General features: G+C 40.1%; 1 protein-coding gene across 1 annotated transcript in view; it reads right to left on the bottom strand.

The window, feature by feature from the left end:
- Positions 1-782: 782 nt before the first annotated feature.
- Positions 783-14,666, bottom strand: part of l(2)gd1 (lethal (2) giant discs 1) — a 121,553-nt gene continuing 107,669 nt past the window's right edge. Inside the window, exons 12-16 of the mRNA XM_045760573.2 lie at positions 10,761-10,936; positions 4,305-4,425; positions 3,254-3,405; positions 2,643-2,733; positions 783-2,510 (exon numbers count right to left, since the gene is read on the bottom strand). Coding sequence (XP_045616529.2) covers positions 2,385-2,510; positions 2,643-2,733; positions 3,254-3,405; positions 4,305-4,425; positions 10,761-10,936 — 666 coding nt within the window. The 3' untranslated portion in view covers positions 783-2,384. The remainder of the gene's footprint in view (positions 2,511-2,642; positions 2,734-3,253; positions 3,406-4,304; positions 4,426-10,760; positions 10,937-14,666) is intronic.

The raw sequence follows: 14,666 nt of genomic DNA, 5'->3' as shown, positions 1-14,666 counted from the left end.
TAGGAGCTGCCTCGTATGAGCCAATAGGCCTTCTGCAGTAACCTTCATTCTTATGTTCGTATATAAATACAGTGGTACCTAGGAATACGAGTGTCCCTGTATACGAGTTTTTCGGAATACGAGCAGGATTTGCTTGGAAAATTTGCCTCTGAAGGCGAGGGTTGCCTTGGAATACGAGTTTGTTGATACACGTACAGGCCGACTAGCGTGTGGTGGCATGGCGATCGCGCCTCAGTCTACCAGTGTCTTGCGCCCAGTGACTATCCTGCTTGAATTCTTCACAAGGATTTACAGTTTTTTGGAAATTTGAGTATAAAAGTTGTTATTATATATCTCGTAATGATTCTCAAGAAAGCCATTGGTAAGGTTCAACCTAAGAAAATAGCTGTGAGTAGAGGCAGTAGAGGATGTCCCTTCTTGATTAAGAAAATACGTGAAGTATGGGAAGAACTATAAAGTTTTGTTGAAAAAACTCACCCAGATAAAGCTGTAGCAGGCCGTTGCATTGACCTTTTAAATGACAATGTGAAGTCTTACTATAGACAAGTGTTAAAATGTATGGAAAAACAAGTGTCTTTAGATAGATTCTTAGTAAGACAAGCAAGTCCTAGTGGTATGCAGGCAAAATGTGCCGGAGTGCACACCAGTGAAGTCTTCACTGCCTGATGTTATAATGGATGGGGACTCCCCTTCCAAACAGTAACACCTCTCCTCCTCCCTCCTCCTCACCATCTTCCATACGTCAACAGCAGTCATCAGCAAGGGTAAGTAATAACTTGAACATAGTTTTGTAGGTTTATTTAGATGAATTAAGTATAAAATTTAGTTTGAAGTGAGGTTTTTGGGTAGTCAGGAACGGATTAATTCATTTCCCATTATTTCTTATGGGGAAATTAGCTTCGGATTACGAGTTTTCGGAATACGAGCCGTCTCCAGGAACGGATTAAACTCTTAAACTGAGGTACCACTGTATATACAAATTTCCTGTCACTGAACAAATTATATTTCATTCTCCATCATTAGTTGAAGTGTTAACTCTTCCCATGGTGAACTTAGCAGAGGAATAAATGAACACTGCATAAACCTTCAATATCAACTGAGGTAAATAAATTTATTTGCTGTAATATAGTAACACTGAAATGGAAGTTTAACTTTCAATTGTATGTTGAGAGTGAGGACCAGCAAGGGGTAGAAAAAATCAGATAAGCCTGCTTAAAGCTGTATGACACGATACAAATTATATACTGTAATACAGTATACACTTACCAGAAATAGCTAATATATCAATATGAATAAGTAAAAACAAATAAAAACCTTTTACAGAACACCCAGGAAACAATGCGGATGCAGGCACTTGTGAGTGGATCTTTCAGAACACAGCTTACAGTATAATGAAATTCAAATACAATAATTGGCAAAATTACATCCCTTTCAAACCACTCTTATTTATGAAATATGATGCACTGGTACAATACTGTCAACTGTGAAGAACTGAAAAATCAACTGAATATGGAATAAAAGTGTAAGGGTAGAGGTATTGCACAACTGGATTAAAATATAATGCTATAATATCCATCCAGAAAACACTGTTAATGTGCTAAATACAAAAGGGTAAGATCATCACTGACCTTTCAGAGTAAGAAAAGTGATTACTTAACTACAGTAATTTAATTAGGCATTAATATCACATACAGTTCCAGCTCTCATATTTAGCTTCTCTTAAGCATTAGAAGTGTCTGGCTTCATGAAGCTTACATCATTACAAACAAAAATGCAGCTTTTTCATGAAGCTATTCATCTCTTATTAACAAACACTGTTTCTGAGCAACAAATCTGTTTTATATATAACTTTGATTTGCTTTAAATATTCTCAATTATGGGTATATATTTTGCTGGCTGGCTATCCAATGCCTAGATTGTAAATATGAGTATTAAAAGATATATAATTCTGTAAATTAATATTCTGTAAGAATGTGTTACATTTTTGTGTGTTCATGTGCATGTATTCATCTTCGTGTGTTTTAATAACGTTGCATAAAGTAACCCACATTGTCTACCATGACATTTGGCCATTTGACGACTAGCAATTAGCAGAATATATTTTATCTTCAACACGCAAGAAAATTACATTATACAATTTCTTAACTATTTCTCAATAGTCAATACAGCATTGGAGAACTTGATATATAACTAATTTATAAATAAAAATAAATCAATATTTTACTACTGCAGCAAAATTAAAAGTCTGCTGGAATTTTTTAAATATGATACAATGACATATCTTAGTTGTAATGATAGTGGCAAAGCAAACCAGAAACTAGTTTACAGAGCTTTTACTGTTTCAATTATGGGTAATATCCTAAGATATACAATTTCCTTTTTGTTTAGAAACCATCAATAACTAACCATTTTTCTGTGACCTTCTCAAGTTGCTTGGTAACAATAGGATTTCTCACTCGAATCTTCACTTCCAGCTTGCCCCCGACCATGCGCTTACGCTCGTCAATTAGCTATTTGGAATAGATGTAATTTCTTTGCTGAAGCATGAAATATTACTGATTTGTCTAAAGCAGCAAAATATTTCACCAAAATTTGAGTTAAATAACAGCATGAAAATTAAAATTTCAAAATTGTTTACTTACATCATAGGACTCGTGCAAGGTGCATTTTGTTTCTAAGGTCACCAAGGGAACTTTCACCAAGCCTAAGAGTGTGTCACGATGAAACCAGCTCCTGTTCAACAAATATAATGTTAATTCCATATGCTGTACATTGTTTTATAATACACTTTTCTTTTTGTGTACTGTATAGTCTTTGCAAAAGATACTGAAACTGACCACCCCTGCATTTTCAAGAAGAAATTATGGAAAGTAGGTACAAAGCCATGAAGATTATTTAGCACTGGACAATGTGCCTCTAAGAATCTGCAACATCAGTAATAAACATGAACACAGTACAGTATCTGACAAGACCAAAGCTGCATCGGATCCTCAGAAGGTTCGGATAACTGGATATTTACTGTACTACAATATTGTACATGAATTACTTTATTATATGTTTCCATTATTATTATTATTATTATTAACATCTTTATTGACAAAATTATAATTTTGCCTAATCTGAGTACTGTATGGTAATTTAATTAGGTTTTATTAGAGTGAGGATGATCCTTGTATTTATTATAATTATTTTATTAGTACATGAAGATGAAATGCACAAATAACCATGGAGTACCTGTTGATAAGTAACTTACCCTTTAGCATAAATTTGCACTTTGAGAGCATGTCTTTTGAAGCAACGCGCTAATGCCCGAGATTTGCGATCTATACTAAAGACAATTTTGTGGTTGTATTCTGGATTATTGGTATCCTTTACCACAAAGCTGCGGTCTTGAGGAGGAGTATCCTAAAACAGAAAAAAATTTGTCATGCACAGACACAGATTATAAAAGAATAGTCATTCCCTCCGTGCTAACTTTTATTTTGCCTTGCATAGAATAATTTATATAACGTGTCCTTTATTATATCCAATGATATTTATGAACCAACACTTTCAAACAAGTATTTCACCACATCACATGGTCTACCTGCTGTAACATGTGCGCAGAAGTTGAAACGTGTTCATTCTTTACTGGTACAGAACTTTGAAGAAGGGAAATCATAATATATGACCCCATCCAAGATGTTCAAAATATATTAAAAAAAAAAAACCTAATAATATCCTGTTGCCTATGCCTGGACCATTGAATAGATCTGTTTCAGGTGTTGTTATATTTTGAGGTAGATTATATAGTATTTTCAACGGTAGGTCATCTTGGTGTAAAATGCTTTGCTCACTATTGTGCTATTTACATGCAGAAATTTCCATTTATTTCATGAGTTAAGAAAAATACTGCACATGCTACCAGGGTCACTGGCAGCACATATTACAGCAGTTGAATATTTTATTTTACTGCCATAATTGATATAAACTGATCAAATTAAACCAAATAATCTAACCAAAACCTAACTTAACTCATTGTATTATTTTAGCCACAGAAAAAAAATGAAGTTACCAGTGACAGAAGATGTAAGATGACAAACTGGTTTTTGTATACTGTACCCACTGATATGTTAAACCAGAGTTGGGAATTGGATTACTGAATATTAATAGACAGCCATATGTAACGATAAATCACTTTTATACATTTGCTATATTTATTTTGATTTAATGTGGCATCTCAAATGAAAGAAAAAGATTATTAACAATTTCCTATTAACTTGTAAAATCTTCCAAAGTGCAACTAAAGGAATACGAATACTTACAGAGGGGTATGGGAACTCTATCTTTAAGTAAGTGTCAATTTCTGTGGGATTCTGCACATTGAAGTTAATACCTCGCACAATGCAAACTTCACAGTCAGAGTCATTTAGATCTGTGTTGCATCTGAAAAGAAGATGTAGCAAAAAAAGGTGTTCAATAAACAAAAATTGTTTATTTGTATTAGTTAAAAGTTACTAAGAAAGTTAATTTGCAGTTGAAGAGAAACATAATACAAATTCCATAAATTATAATACCAGTACAATATAATGTATACTGGTACTATACTGTAGAGCAATTCATAATGTCAGGAATTATATTACAAAATGCCACACTTCTGAATACATAACCCTATATGGTTTGCATTCTCAATCAAAAGAATGATCAGATGTAAGAGTGTAATAAGAGCTACAGAAGTGACCCAAGGTCAAAGGTTTGGCAGGTGTTACAACACACACTAGAATAGATCTTAAGAGATTGGATGCCTTAAAATTAAGAATACTGTAGATGAAATGAGCCTCAATTCCATGAGTCACCTTGATGTACAGTAGATTTTTGATATTGCACCATGGGATATAATGTGGTTCACTTCTCTGGTGAGATCAAATTTAAGCTCTCCTCATTTTAATGGAATCAACACTTTTTACAGAAAATGACAACAGAATATGAAGTTGTTAACACTTTTGCGTTCTAGGCAGGCGAGCGCCGCAATACCCCAGGTGGGTTTGGGCATTTCACGGGAGCGCATGGAAATTCTGAAAAGTGTTTACTCTTTTCAACTTTGTCACCTCAATTCTCGTCCCAAGATAATAAATTTGGGACCAATGTGTTCACAATAGAATTCTCTAGAGGAGTAAACATATATAAACTCCAAAAGCCCAGCTTACCACCCACAGCCCAAAAGCCCAGCTTACCACCCGTTAAGTGATATAATACAGCTGCAGACACCAGACATTGTTGCACTCACGGAGACAAAACTTCAAGATGCTATTTTAAATGAGGTCATATTCCCACTCAATTTGGCTACTCAATTTGGAGACGGGACAGAAAAATCAGGAAAGGCGATGGCGTTGCTGTGCTGGTGAAAGAACACCTAAAGGTGAACGAAATAGTGACCGCCAATCCACAAGAAGTTGACATAATAGCACTAGAGATCTGCCATGAGGATGATAAACTAATGACCATAAATGCATATAGTCCACCGCCAAGCAGCACATGGTCAAAGGAGGAGCTAGACAGTAAACGAGAAGGTCTTATAACAATAATGAGAGAGATCATTGCGAGAGCGGATAACGATAGTTCACGACTGTTGATAGTTGACGACTTCAACTTGAAATCCTTAGACTGGGAAGCATGTGAAGCTAAAACAGAAGATTTCTGGACCTGTAAATTTGTAGACTTCATCCTGGAAACATTCTTGTATCAACATGTTAAACAAGCTACGAGGATGAGGGAAGGGGACATTCCCTCCATGCTAGATTTGATATTTACCAGGAAGGAGGAAGAAATATTTGACACTCAGTACCTTCCTCCCTTGGGTAAAAGTGACCATGTCTTTTTGGGAATAAAGTATGCAATGCGTTATAATCTGGAAGAAAATATGACGGTCGATGCAATTGAAAAACCTGACTTTAAGAGAGGACATTATTTTTAAAATTTTTAGTGAGTAATTTTTAGTGAGTATAATTGGACAGACTTGTTGCTAGGCAAGGAAGTGAATGAGATGTATGTCAGGTTTTGTGAAATATATGATAAAGGCACAACAAAATTTATACCAAAACAGAGAAGCAGAACTAGGAAACAGGATTGGTTCAACAGAAAGTGCGAGATGGCCAGAGACCAAAAGACACAAAAATGGAAACAATACAGGAAGAGGCCGAACCCCCAAACATACCAGCGATACAAAGATGCGAGAAACAACTACACGGCAGTGAGAAGAGAGGCAGAAAGAAATTTTGAAAAAGGGATTGCAGACAAATGTAAAACAGAACCAGGTCTATTCTATAAATTCAAAAACAACAAATTGCAGGTAAAGGATAATATTCAGAGGTTGAAAATGGGAAATAGATTCACGGAAAATGAAAAGGAAATGTGTGAAACATTAAATGAAAAGTTCCAAAGTGTGTTTGTACAAAATGAAATCTTCAGGGAACCAGATACAATAAGAATTCCAGAGAACAACATAGAGCACATAGAGGTGTCTAGAGACGAAGTGGAAAAAATGCTCAAGGAGCTAAATAAGAACAAAGCAGTTGGTCCAGATGGAGTTTCACCATGGGTTCTGAGAGAATGTGCATCTGAGCTCAGCATTCCTCTTCAACTGATTTTTCAGGCATCCCTGTTTACAGGAGTTGTAGCTGATGCGTGGAAAAAGGCTAACAAAGTTCCAATCTACACAAGTGGAAGCAGGGAAGACCCCTTTAATTATAGACCAGTATCATTGACAAGTGTAATAGTCAAAATATTGGAAAAAATAATTAAATCTAAATGGGTAGAACACCTGGAGAGAAATGATATAATATCAGACAGACAGTATGGTTTTCGATCTGGAAGATCCTGTGTATCGAATTTACTCAGTTTCTATGATCGAGCAACAGAGATATTACAGGAAAGAGATGGTTGGGTTGACTGCATCTATCTGGACCTGAAAAAGGCTTTCGACAGAGTTCCACATAAGAGGTTGTTCTGGAAACTGGAAAATATTGGAGGAGTGACAGGTACGCTTCTAACATGGATGAAAAATTTTCTGACTGACAGAAAAATGAGGGCTGTGATCAGAGGCAATGTATCGGACTGGAGAAATGTCACAAGTGGAGTACCACAGGGTTCAGCTCTTGCACCAGTGATGTTTATTGTCTACATAAATGATCTACCAGTTGGTATACAGAATTATATGAACATGTTTGCTGATGATAATAAGATAATAGGAAGGATAAGAAACTTAGATGATTGTCATGCCCTTCAAGAAGACCTGGACAAAATAAGTACATGGAGCGCCACTTGGCAAATGTAATTTAATGTTAATAAATGCCATGTTATGGAATGTGGAATAGGAGAACATAGACCCCACACAACCTATATATTATGTGAGAAATCTTTAAAGAATTCTGATAAAGAAAGAGATCTAGGGGTGGTTCTAGATAGAAAACTATCACCTGAGGATCACATAAAGAATATTGTGCGAGGAGCCTATGCCACGCTTTCTAACTTCAGAATTGCTTTTAAATACATGGATGGCGATATACTAAAGAAATTGTTCACGACTTTTGTTAGGCCAAAGCTAGAATATGCAGCAGTTGTGTGGTGCCCATATCTTAAGAAGCACATCAACAAACTGGAAAAGGTGCAAAGACATGCTACTAAGTGGCTCCCAGAACTGAAGGGCAAGAGCTACGAGGAGAGGTTAGAGGCATTAAATATGCCAAAACTAGAAGACAGAAGAAAAAGAGGTGATATGATCACTACATACAAAATAGTAACAGGAATTGATAAAATCGATAGGGAAGATTTCCTGAGACCTGGAACTTTAAGAACAAGAGGTCATAGATATAAACTAGCTAAACACAGATGCCGAAGAAATATAAGAAAATTCACTTTCGCAAACGGAGTGGTAGACGGTTGGAACAAGTTAGGGGAGAAGGTGGTGGAGGCCAAGACCATCAGTAGTTTCAAAGCGTTATATGACAAAGTGCTGGGAAGACGGGACACCACGAGCGTAGCTCTCATCCTGTAACTACACTTAGGTAATTACACTTAGGTAATTACAGCAAACAGATAAAGTGAGAACGAGTTACCCGGGAGTGCGCAAGAGCGATAAAATGTGTACACTTTTTTCACTTTTGTCACCTCAATTTTCGTCCCAGGTCTTCCATTTTGGTATCAATGGGTTTGCAATAGAATTCTCTAGAGGAGTATATGCATATAAAATAAAACACCGGGTCACGCTCCACCCGCGGACAAGTTGAAGGGGGGGGCCCATGCATTACCCGCGAGGGAGCGCCCAGTCGCCCACCCACTACACTCCCAATTCCTGCGCACAAATATTTAGTATTTTTTCCGGTTGCTAACATGAATTTTCATGTTATAGCACTCATTTTGGTATGAAATCGTTCCTAATAGAATGCTTTAGATGGATATATGTACAGTATATAAGGGCTCCAAGGGTACAGTATATACATTGGCTCCAGTGGCATTTACATCAGCAGCATGTGGGATGTCATTATTTTGCTGAGGCCATTTACTAGGATGATAGAACAGTTGTGCAGAATTTACTTCTTCATGGAAATGGAGTAATGTGAGTTTCCTTCTATCTGTTGTGTAGTATATGTACAACACATAAGCATTGTGGATAGCCATTTGGAAGAAATAGGTCAGTTTCCTCGTCCATTTGTGACTTTTCCTTGTGAAGCGATAATATTTGACCATTTGGTCAAAGTGATCAATACCTTTCATGTTTGTATTGTAGTCACAGATTGCGTTTGGCTTGTTGAGAGTGACATGTTGCACAATAGATGTTCCATCACGATTCCGTACTCGTTTTCTACATTCAACTTCTTGTGTATCTGCATTGTGGCAAGTTGTTATGAGTGAAACCACTCGCTTATCTTTCCACAAAATTATGAAAGTATTGTCCTTCCGTTTGAATAAAGTTGTATCTACCGGCACTTTACCTTTTGCTCTGATCTGAAGGGTTTCTGGTGCACCTCGTTGCATTCTGATGGTATCACAGGTGTACACCCCTACTTCATGCAGCAATTTACTCAATCGAACCAAATTATAATAGTTGCCCATATATAAATGGTGACCTTTGTTCTTCAGTGGTTCAATCAAGCCCATTACCGTTTCAATCGTCGATTTCCAAATTCCTGCATAAATTTAAAAATCGAAGATGTAACCAGTCTGGGATTCTGCTAGCATGTAAAGCTTTATTGCATATTTATTATGTTTATTGGGATTATAGGTCTTGAAAGCTAGACGGCCACACAATGCCTTCATCCAAACTCAAATTTTTCTGAGGAATGTATAATATCTTGAATTTATTGATGAGATATTGCATGACTGAACGAACTTTGATTACTCTGTCTACAGTGTGGCCTTGTGGAATGGAATTATTGTTATAAATATCAAAATACTTTCCAATCAATTCATATCGTTTAGAAGTCATAAACCTGTTGAAACAAGGTATATGCCAGAATCTGCCTGTTTGCCAGTACATTCTAATTCTTGGCAACGGGCAAATACCCGTCAAGATCGTCATTTCCAAATATCTGGCCATGTCTTTCACTGTCACTGGTTCCCATCTTTTGTTTGTCATAGTCCCAGTACATACATGGCTTTGGGAAGCATACAAATTAGTTTCATAAACCATATATTACAGCAAGCTTTGAGTGAGAAATAGTTGAATAAACCACCAAAGCAGTGCTAGGTACAGGAACAGTCATGCCTGGTGTGGCTGTAAAACTGTCTACAAAGGGTGGAGTATTGTCACTACACCACCCTTCATCAGAACCTGTTGTTGGTGGGGTACGTGTGGTACGTTTGGCTCTGACACGAGCTCCAGAACCTCGCCGTGCACGTGTGGCAGTCTCAACCACAGACTTCTCATTTCCATCACTATCAAAATCCTCCTCTGCTGTTTCCATTTCAATACATTCACTAACTTCATCACTGTCACTCTCAACAACACTTTCGTCACTAGATAATTCAGATAAATCATCAAATACAGCCTGAAACTTAGAGGGTGTGAGTCTCACTCGCTTGTACTTCTGGTGTACACTACTTAGCATCTCCTCCTGACGCATTTTTTTTCACGGATTTCTTTCTGGAATGGCTCTGTGCGTGATCACTATCCATCAAGGAGTAAGCGCAGATAGTATCTAAAGCTACACAAAGAAATATAGCCACGCAAAATAGCCAAAGTGTTCACACGTTGTGGACGCGAGGGGAAGCGTGACCGGTCACAACAATGAAGCGAAAACAGTGGGCCTACAGCGCGGCCCGCGCTGCCTGGGTGCCACATGGCCTAACAAAGAGAACGGGAAGACGTTTGTGCGCAGTTTAAAATCAGTTCCCCCCAAAATTGGATAAAAACGGATTTTTTGCAAATATTTTAATGGAGGATGCAGCATTGCATTCTCACCGAAAGTCTGTCGCAGAGCGAAAGTGTTAATCTTAGTACAGTACTGATAAGTCACCGACAAATAATAAAAGTATTCAGTATTTTTACTACCAGTTTCAAACACCAGAGGGGCTGTGTATCACTTGCTTTTGAGTGGAACACATTCAAAATATCCAATAAAAAAAATTGCAAAATAGAGTTTATGAAATCTCACCTAATCTTGCAAAATTGCTATGTAATAGGTCAGCTTATTCTTTGTGACACATTCATAAGAAACATTAAAAGTAGCATAATGTAAGTTGTTACTTATTGAATAATATTGAAAGTATAAATTGTTACTTACTGAATAATATTGAAAGATCTAGTTTCATAGTGGAAACGTGGAGTATTATCTCCTCTTTTAAAGGCTGCTCGAACTGCATCCAAGTCCTTTTTAGTATGAAGGATCAACTGCTCAAACCGATTCGAACTTGTTACATCTCCTGTGGCTTTGAAGTGTTCACGGGTTTGAGCACACATCTGTTAAAAAATATTACTGATGATATGATAATAGGGTGGGTGATCAATTTCAAAATATATGTAGAAACTTTTCAGGAAGAACTAAATAATCTTTGAAACTGGACTGAAAGCTAGATGATGCAATTAAATGTAGGGTTTTATGCCTAGACAAAAAAAAAAAAAAAAAAAAAAAAAAAAAAAAAAGTCCCAGATATCAGCTAATCAAAACCAAAATTGCAAAACCAAATTGTGACAAGCCTCTTGATTAATAGGATCTAAAACCAAGAAGATAATGCACCTATGTTCAAAATAATTCCAATAAGGCACAAGGATTCTTAAAAAAAGTATTTTATGTTAAAAGATAACAAAAACTCTTATGTTTTCTATTAGGTTTTCTCTGATTTTTGAGACCGCACTTAAGATTATGCAGAACTATAGAATGGTTGTAAATTCTCTTAAGCATAAGCAGAGGAGGATTAAACTAATTCTGAACATTAAGGACCTACTTTGTAAAGGGACTAACAAAGTACAGTATATTCACATTCCCTAAAGAGGAAGAGAGTAAAACAAAGCATGATTAAATGGATATATCTTGAGGTTATCTTGAGATGATTTCGGGGCTTTAGTGTCCCCGCGGCCCGGTCCTCGACCAGGCCTCCACCCCCAGGAAGCAGCCCGTGACAGCTGACTAACACCCAGGTACCTATTTACTGCTAGGTAACAGGGGCATAGGGTGAAAGAAACTTGGCCCATTTGTTTCTGCCTCGTGCGGGAATCGAACCCGCGCCGCAGAATTACAAGTCCTGCGCGCTATCCACCAGGCTACGAGGCCCCTACAGTATATACACATATATACAGTAGATTTAAAAAATATCCAACCCAACTTGGAATATTACATTTGGAAAAACAGGTAAAAACTGTTTTGAAAAACAGAACTGATCTGTGAAACATTACCAAGTAGCATAAAACAAGCATTGAATGTAATGAAACGCCATTTTCTGGGTGTGACCCAGAGGCCTGATATACCAGAGCTATATCAGGCTGATATGCTAATGTCAGACTTTGGCATCAGTCATGTGTATGGAGTTCTTATGGCCTACCGAGGACCGTGGCCAGAACCTGGCTCCCTCAGAGAGGCAAGGGAAGCAATGGCTTATAGAATCCTCCGTGTGGTTGGAAGCATTCTATGTCTGCCATCGACCGGGTCAAACATCCAGAAAGGTAAGCATCCCAAAAGAGACCCCTATTCTGGTGAAAATTGCTACCAAAAGCCAAACTAGTGGATAGAACTCCCAACAGAAAACAAGAAACAAGTATGACGTCACACGTCACCGCACTGCTGTCTGTGCAGCTCCCCCTTCCCCGGGAGGGGAAGGGGGAGCCCCAGATCTCTCATGCCGGCTATCCACCCATCAGTTCTGAGGCTGGATGTCACAGCACGCGAAAAACTGCCGACCAGGAGGGAGGGAAGGTTGCCGGGGAGCCTCTAGGTCACACCCAGAAAATGGCGTTTCATTACATTCAACACTGGATTTCTGGGGGGAGCCCCATCGGCTTCCCGGAGCTAACTACCCACAGAGGAAGGTCAAAAGGGCGGATCCGGGAGGCGAACACCACGCACCCCTCAACGAAAATCGAGACAACTTGCTGCAACCGCTAACCCAAGGCAACACAGGCCCGAACGGGCCCAGGAACAACACAAGACAACGAGCAGCCAGGCTCGTTGTCTGCGACCACCAAAAAACTCCGTGCCCGAAGTCAGCAAGGACACGCCGCCAAGATGGCAGCAAGTGTAGCGAATCCACGAACGCCATGGGCAAAGAACACAGGCTGGCCAGCCGCAATAACACGGCGGATGACCCGGGACACCTTCACCCATGAACAGGGAAGAACAGAACCGGATCAACCCAAAGCGCGCCCAGAACACAGAAGCTGCAGCGCGCAAATAACAGCGGAGGGCCGCAACTGAACACAAAACACAACGCACCCCCAGCCCGACCAACCAGGCACCAAGGAACCCCCTGGAATGCAGCAGCCTCACCCCGTGCCAGAAAAGAGGGAGATGGCTGCAACCGAACAAACCAAACGCCATGACCGAAGGAGAGCAAGAAGCTCAGCGACCCGAGCCTCAGAGGCAAACGCCAACAGGAAAAAACCAGCGTTGAATGTAATGAAATACCATTTTCTGGGTGAGTCCCGGAGGCTCACTGGAGCTTATCGGGCTAATGTATGTTATATTAGACCAGGACATTTGCTAAGGAGTTCAGACCTACCAGGGACCAGCGCCAGAACCTGGCCCCTTCAGAGAGGTTTCAGGGAGCAATGGCCCTGGAAAACCCCATTGTGGTTGGGGTTTTCCTTATCTGCCATCGACCGGGGTTAGGCACCCAGAAAGATAGGCATAACAAAACAAACCCCACATGGTAAAAAACTAAAACAAAAAACCGAACAGAGGTAGAAACTCCCTACAATCATAAGGAAACAAGCAAACAAGCAAACATCACCCTTTACTGCTGCGCCGATCGTCCGCGCAGCCCTCCCCGCCCCGAGAGGGGGAGAGGGAAGCCCCGGACCTACCGCGCTGGCTGCCTAGCTTCAGTTCGGAAGCTAAGCTTCAACCAACGCGAAAAAAATGCAGACTGGTGGGAGGGAGGGTTGCCAGGGAGCCTCCGGGATTCACCCGGAAAATGGCGTTTCATTACATTCAACTCTGGTTTTCTGTGGGGAGCCCCTACAGCTCCCTGGAGCTTCATACCCAAAGAGAAGGAAAAGAAAGGGTTAACCCGGGAGGCGGCCGCCACAAACTCCGCAATGCGAAGCCGAGACAACAGGCTGCAACCTGCAACCCAAGGCAACAAGAACGCACAGGAGCAGACGCGCATAAAGAATGGGCGGCCAAGAACCTGTGCGATCCTCAAATCCCTGCGCCCAAAATGAGCCCTAGACATCACCAACACAGCAGCAAAAGCTGCAAACGTCCGAACAGCACGGGCGCAACGACAGACCGCAGGCTGGAAGACTGACAAACTCTGTGGACGACCTGGGAGACCCGAGCCCTGAAACAGGGAACGAGGGGAACCGGATACACTCCAAACGCATCCCCAGACACGGTACGCAGGTAACAGCAAAAAGCGCAACCGGACAATACAGGACGCACCCCCAGCCAAACTAATCAAGCATCAATAACCCAAGAACCCCTCCAGAAAACAGCCATCTCGACCGTCGCCAGGATGGAGAAAGACTGCAAACGTACACACCTACCACCAGTACCAAAGAGCAAAAAGCTGAACCGAAGGGGCTACCACAAACTGAGGATAAGATAAGAAGGCACCCTGATCAAGGACCAGGATGGCTCAGGCAACACATGAGCAGGCCGGAGGTGAAACAAAACACGAGAAAGCGTACAAAACGGGGCAGATGTGATGTCCACCCCGAACACAAGCCAGAGCTGCACAAAATGAGGCGACAGTAGGAAACATCAAATAACTGTAGTCCTGAAAACCCAAGAAAGGACAAGACAACCCGATGCGAAAGACAAGGCAACCTACGAAGAGCAAGAAAAGTGCATAGAAATACCAGGAACATCATACTGTCGCCAAGACGAAGCTCGCAGGTGGGACACCGTCAACAAAGCCACCTGATCACCACAGAGATGGTGATACCCGCGTCAAAATACCAGACGCGAAGAGCTGAGGAGAAGGCCAAACCGGTCACGTACAGGACCAATCCTACCTGCCAAAAGAGGCGGAGC

This window comes from Procambarus clarkii, chromosome 63 (genome assembly GCF_040958095.1).
Source record: "Procambarus clarkii isolate CNS0578487 chromosome 63, FALCON_Pclarkii_2.0, whole genome shotgun sequence".
NCBI classification, from domain to species: domain Eukaryota; kingdom Metazoa; phylum Arthropoda; class Malacostraca; order Decapoda; family Cambaridae; genus Procambarus; species Procambarus clarkii.
The sequence above is the reverse complement of the archived record's forward strand: the minus strand, read 5'-3'. Positions and strand labels throughout refer to the sequence as shown.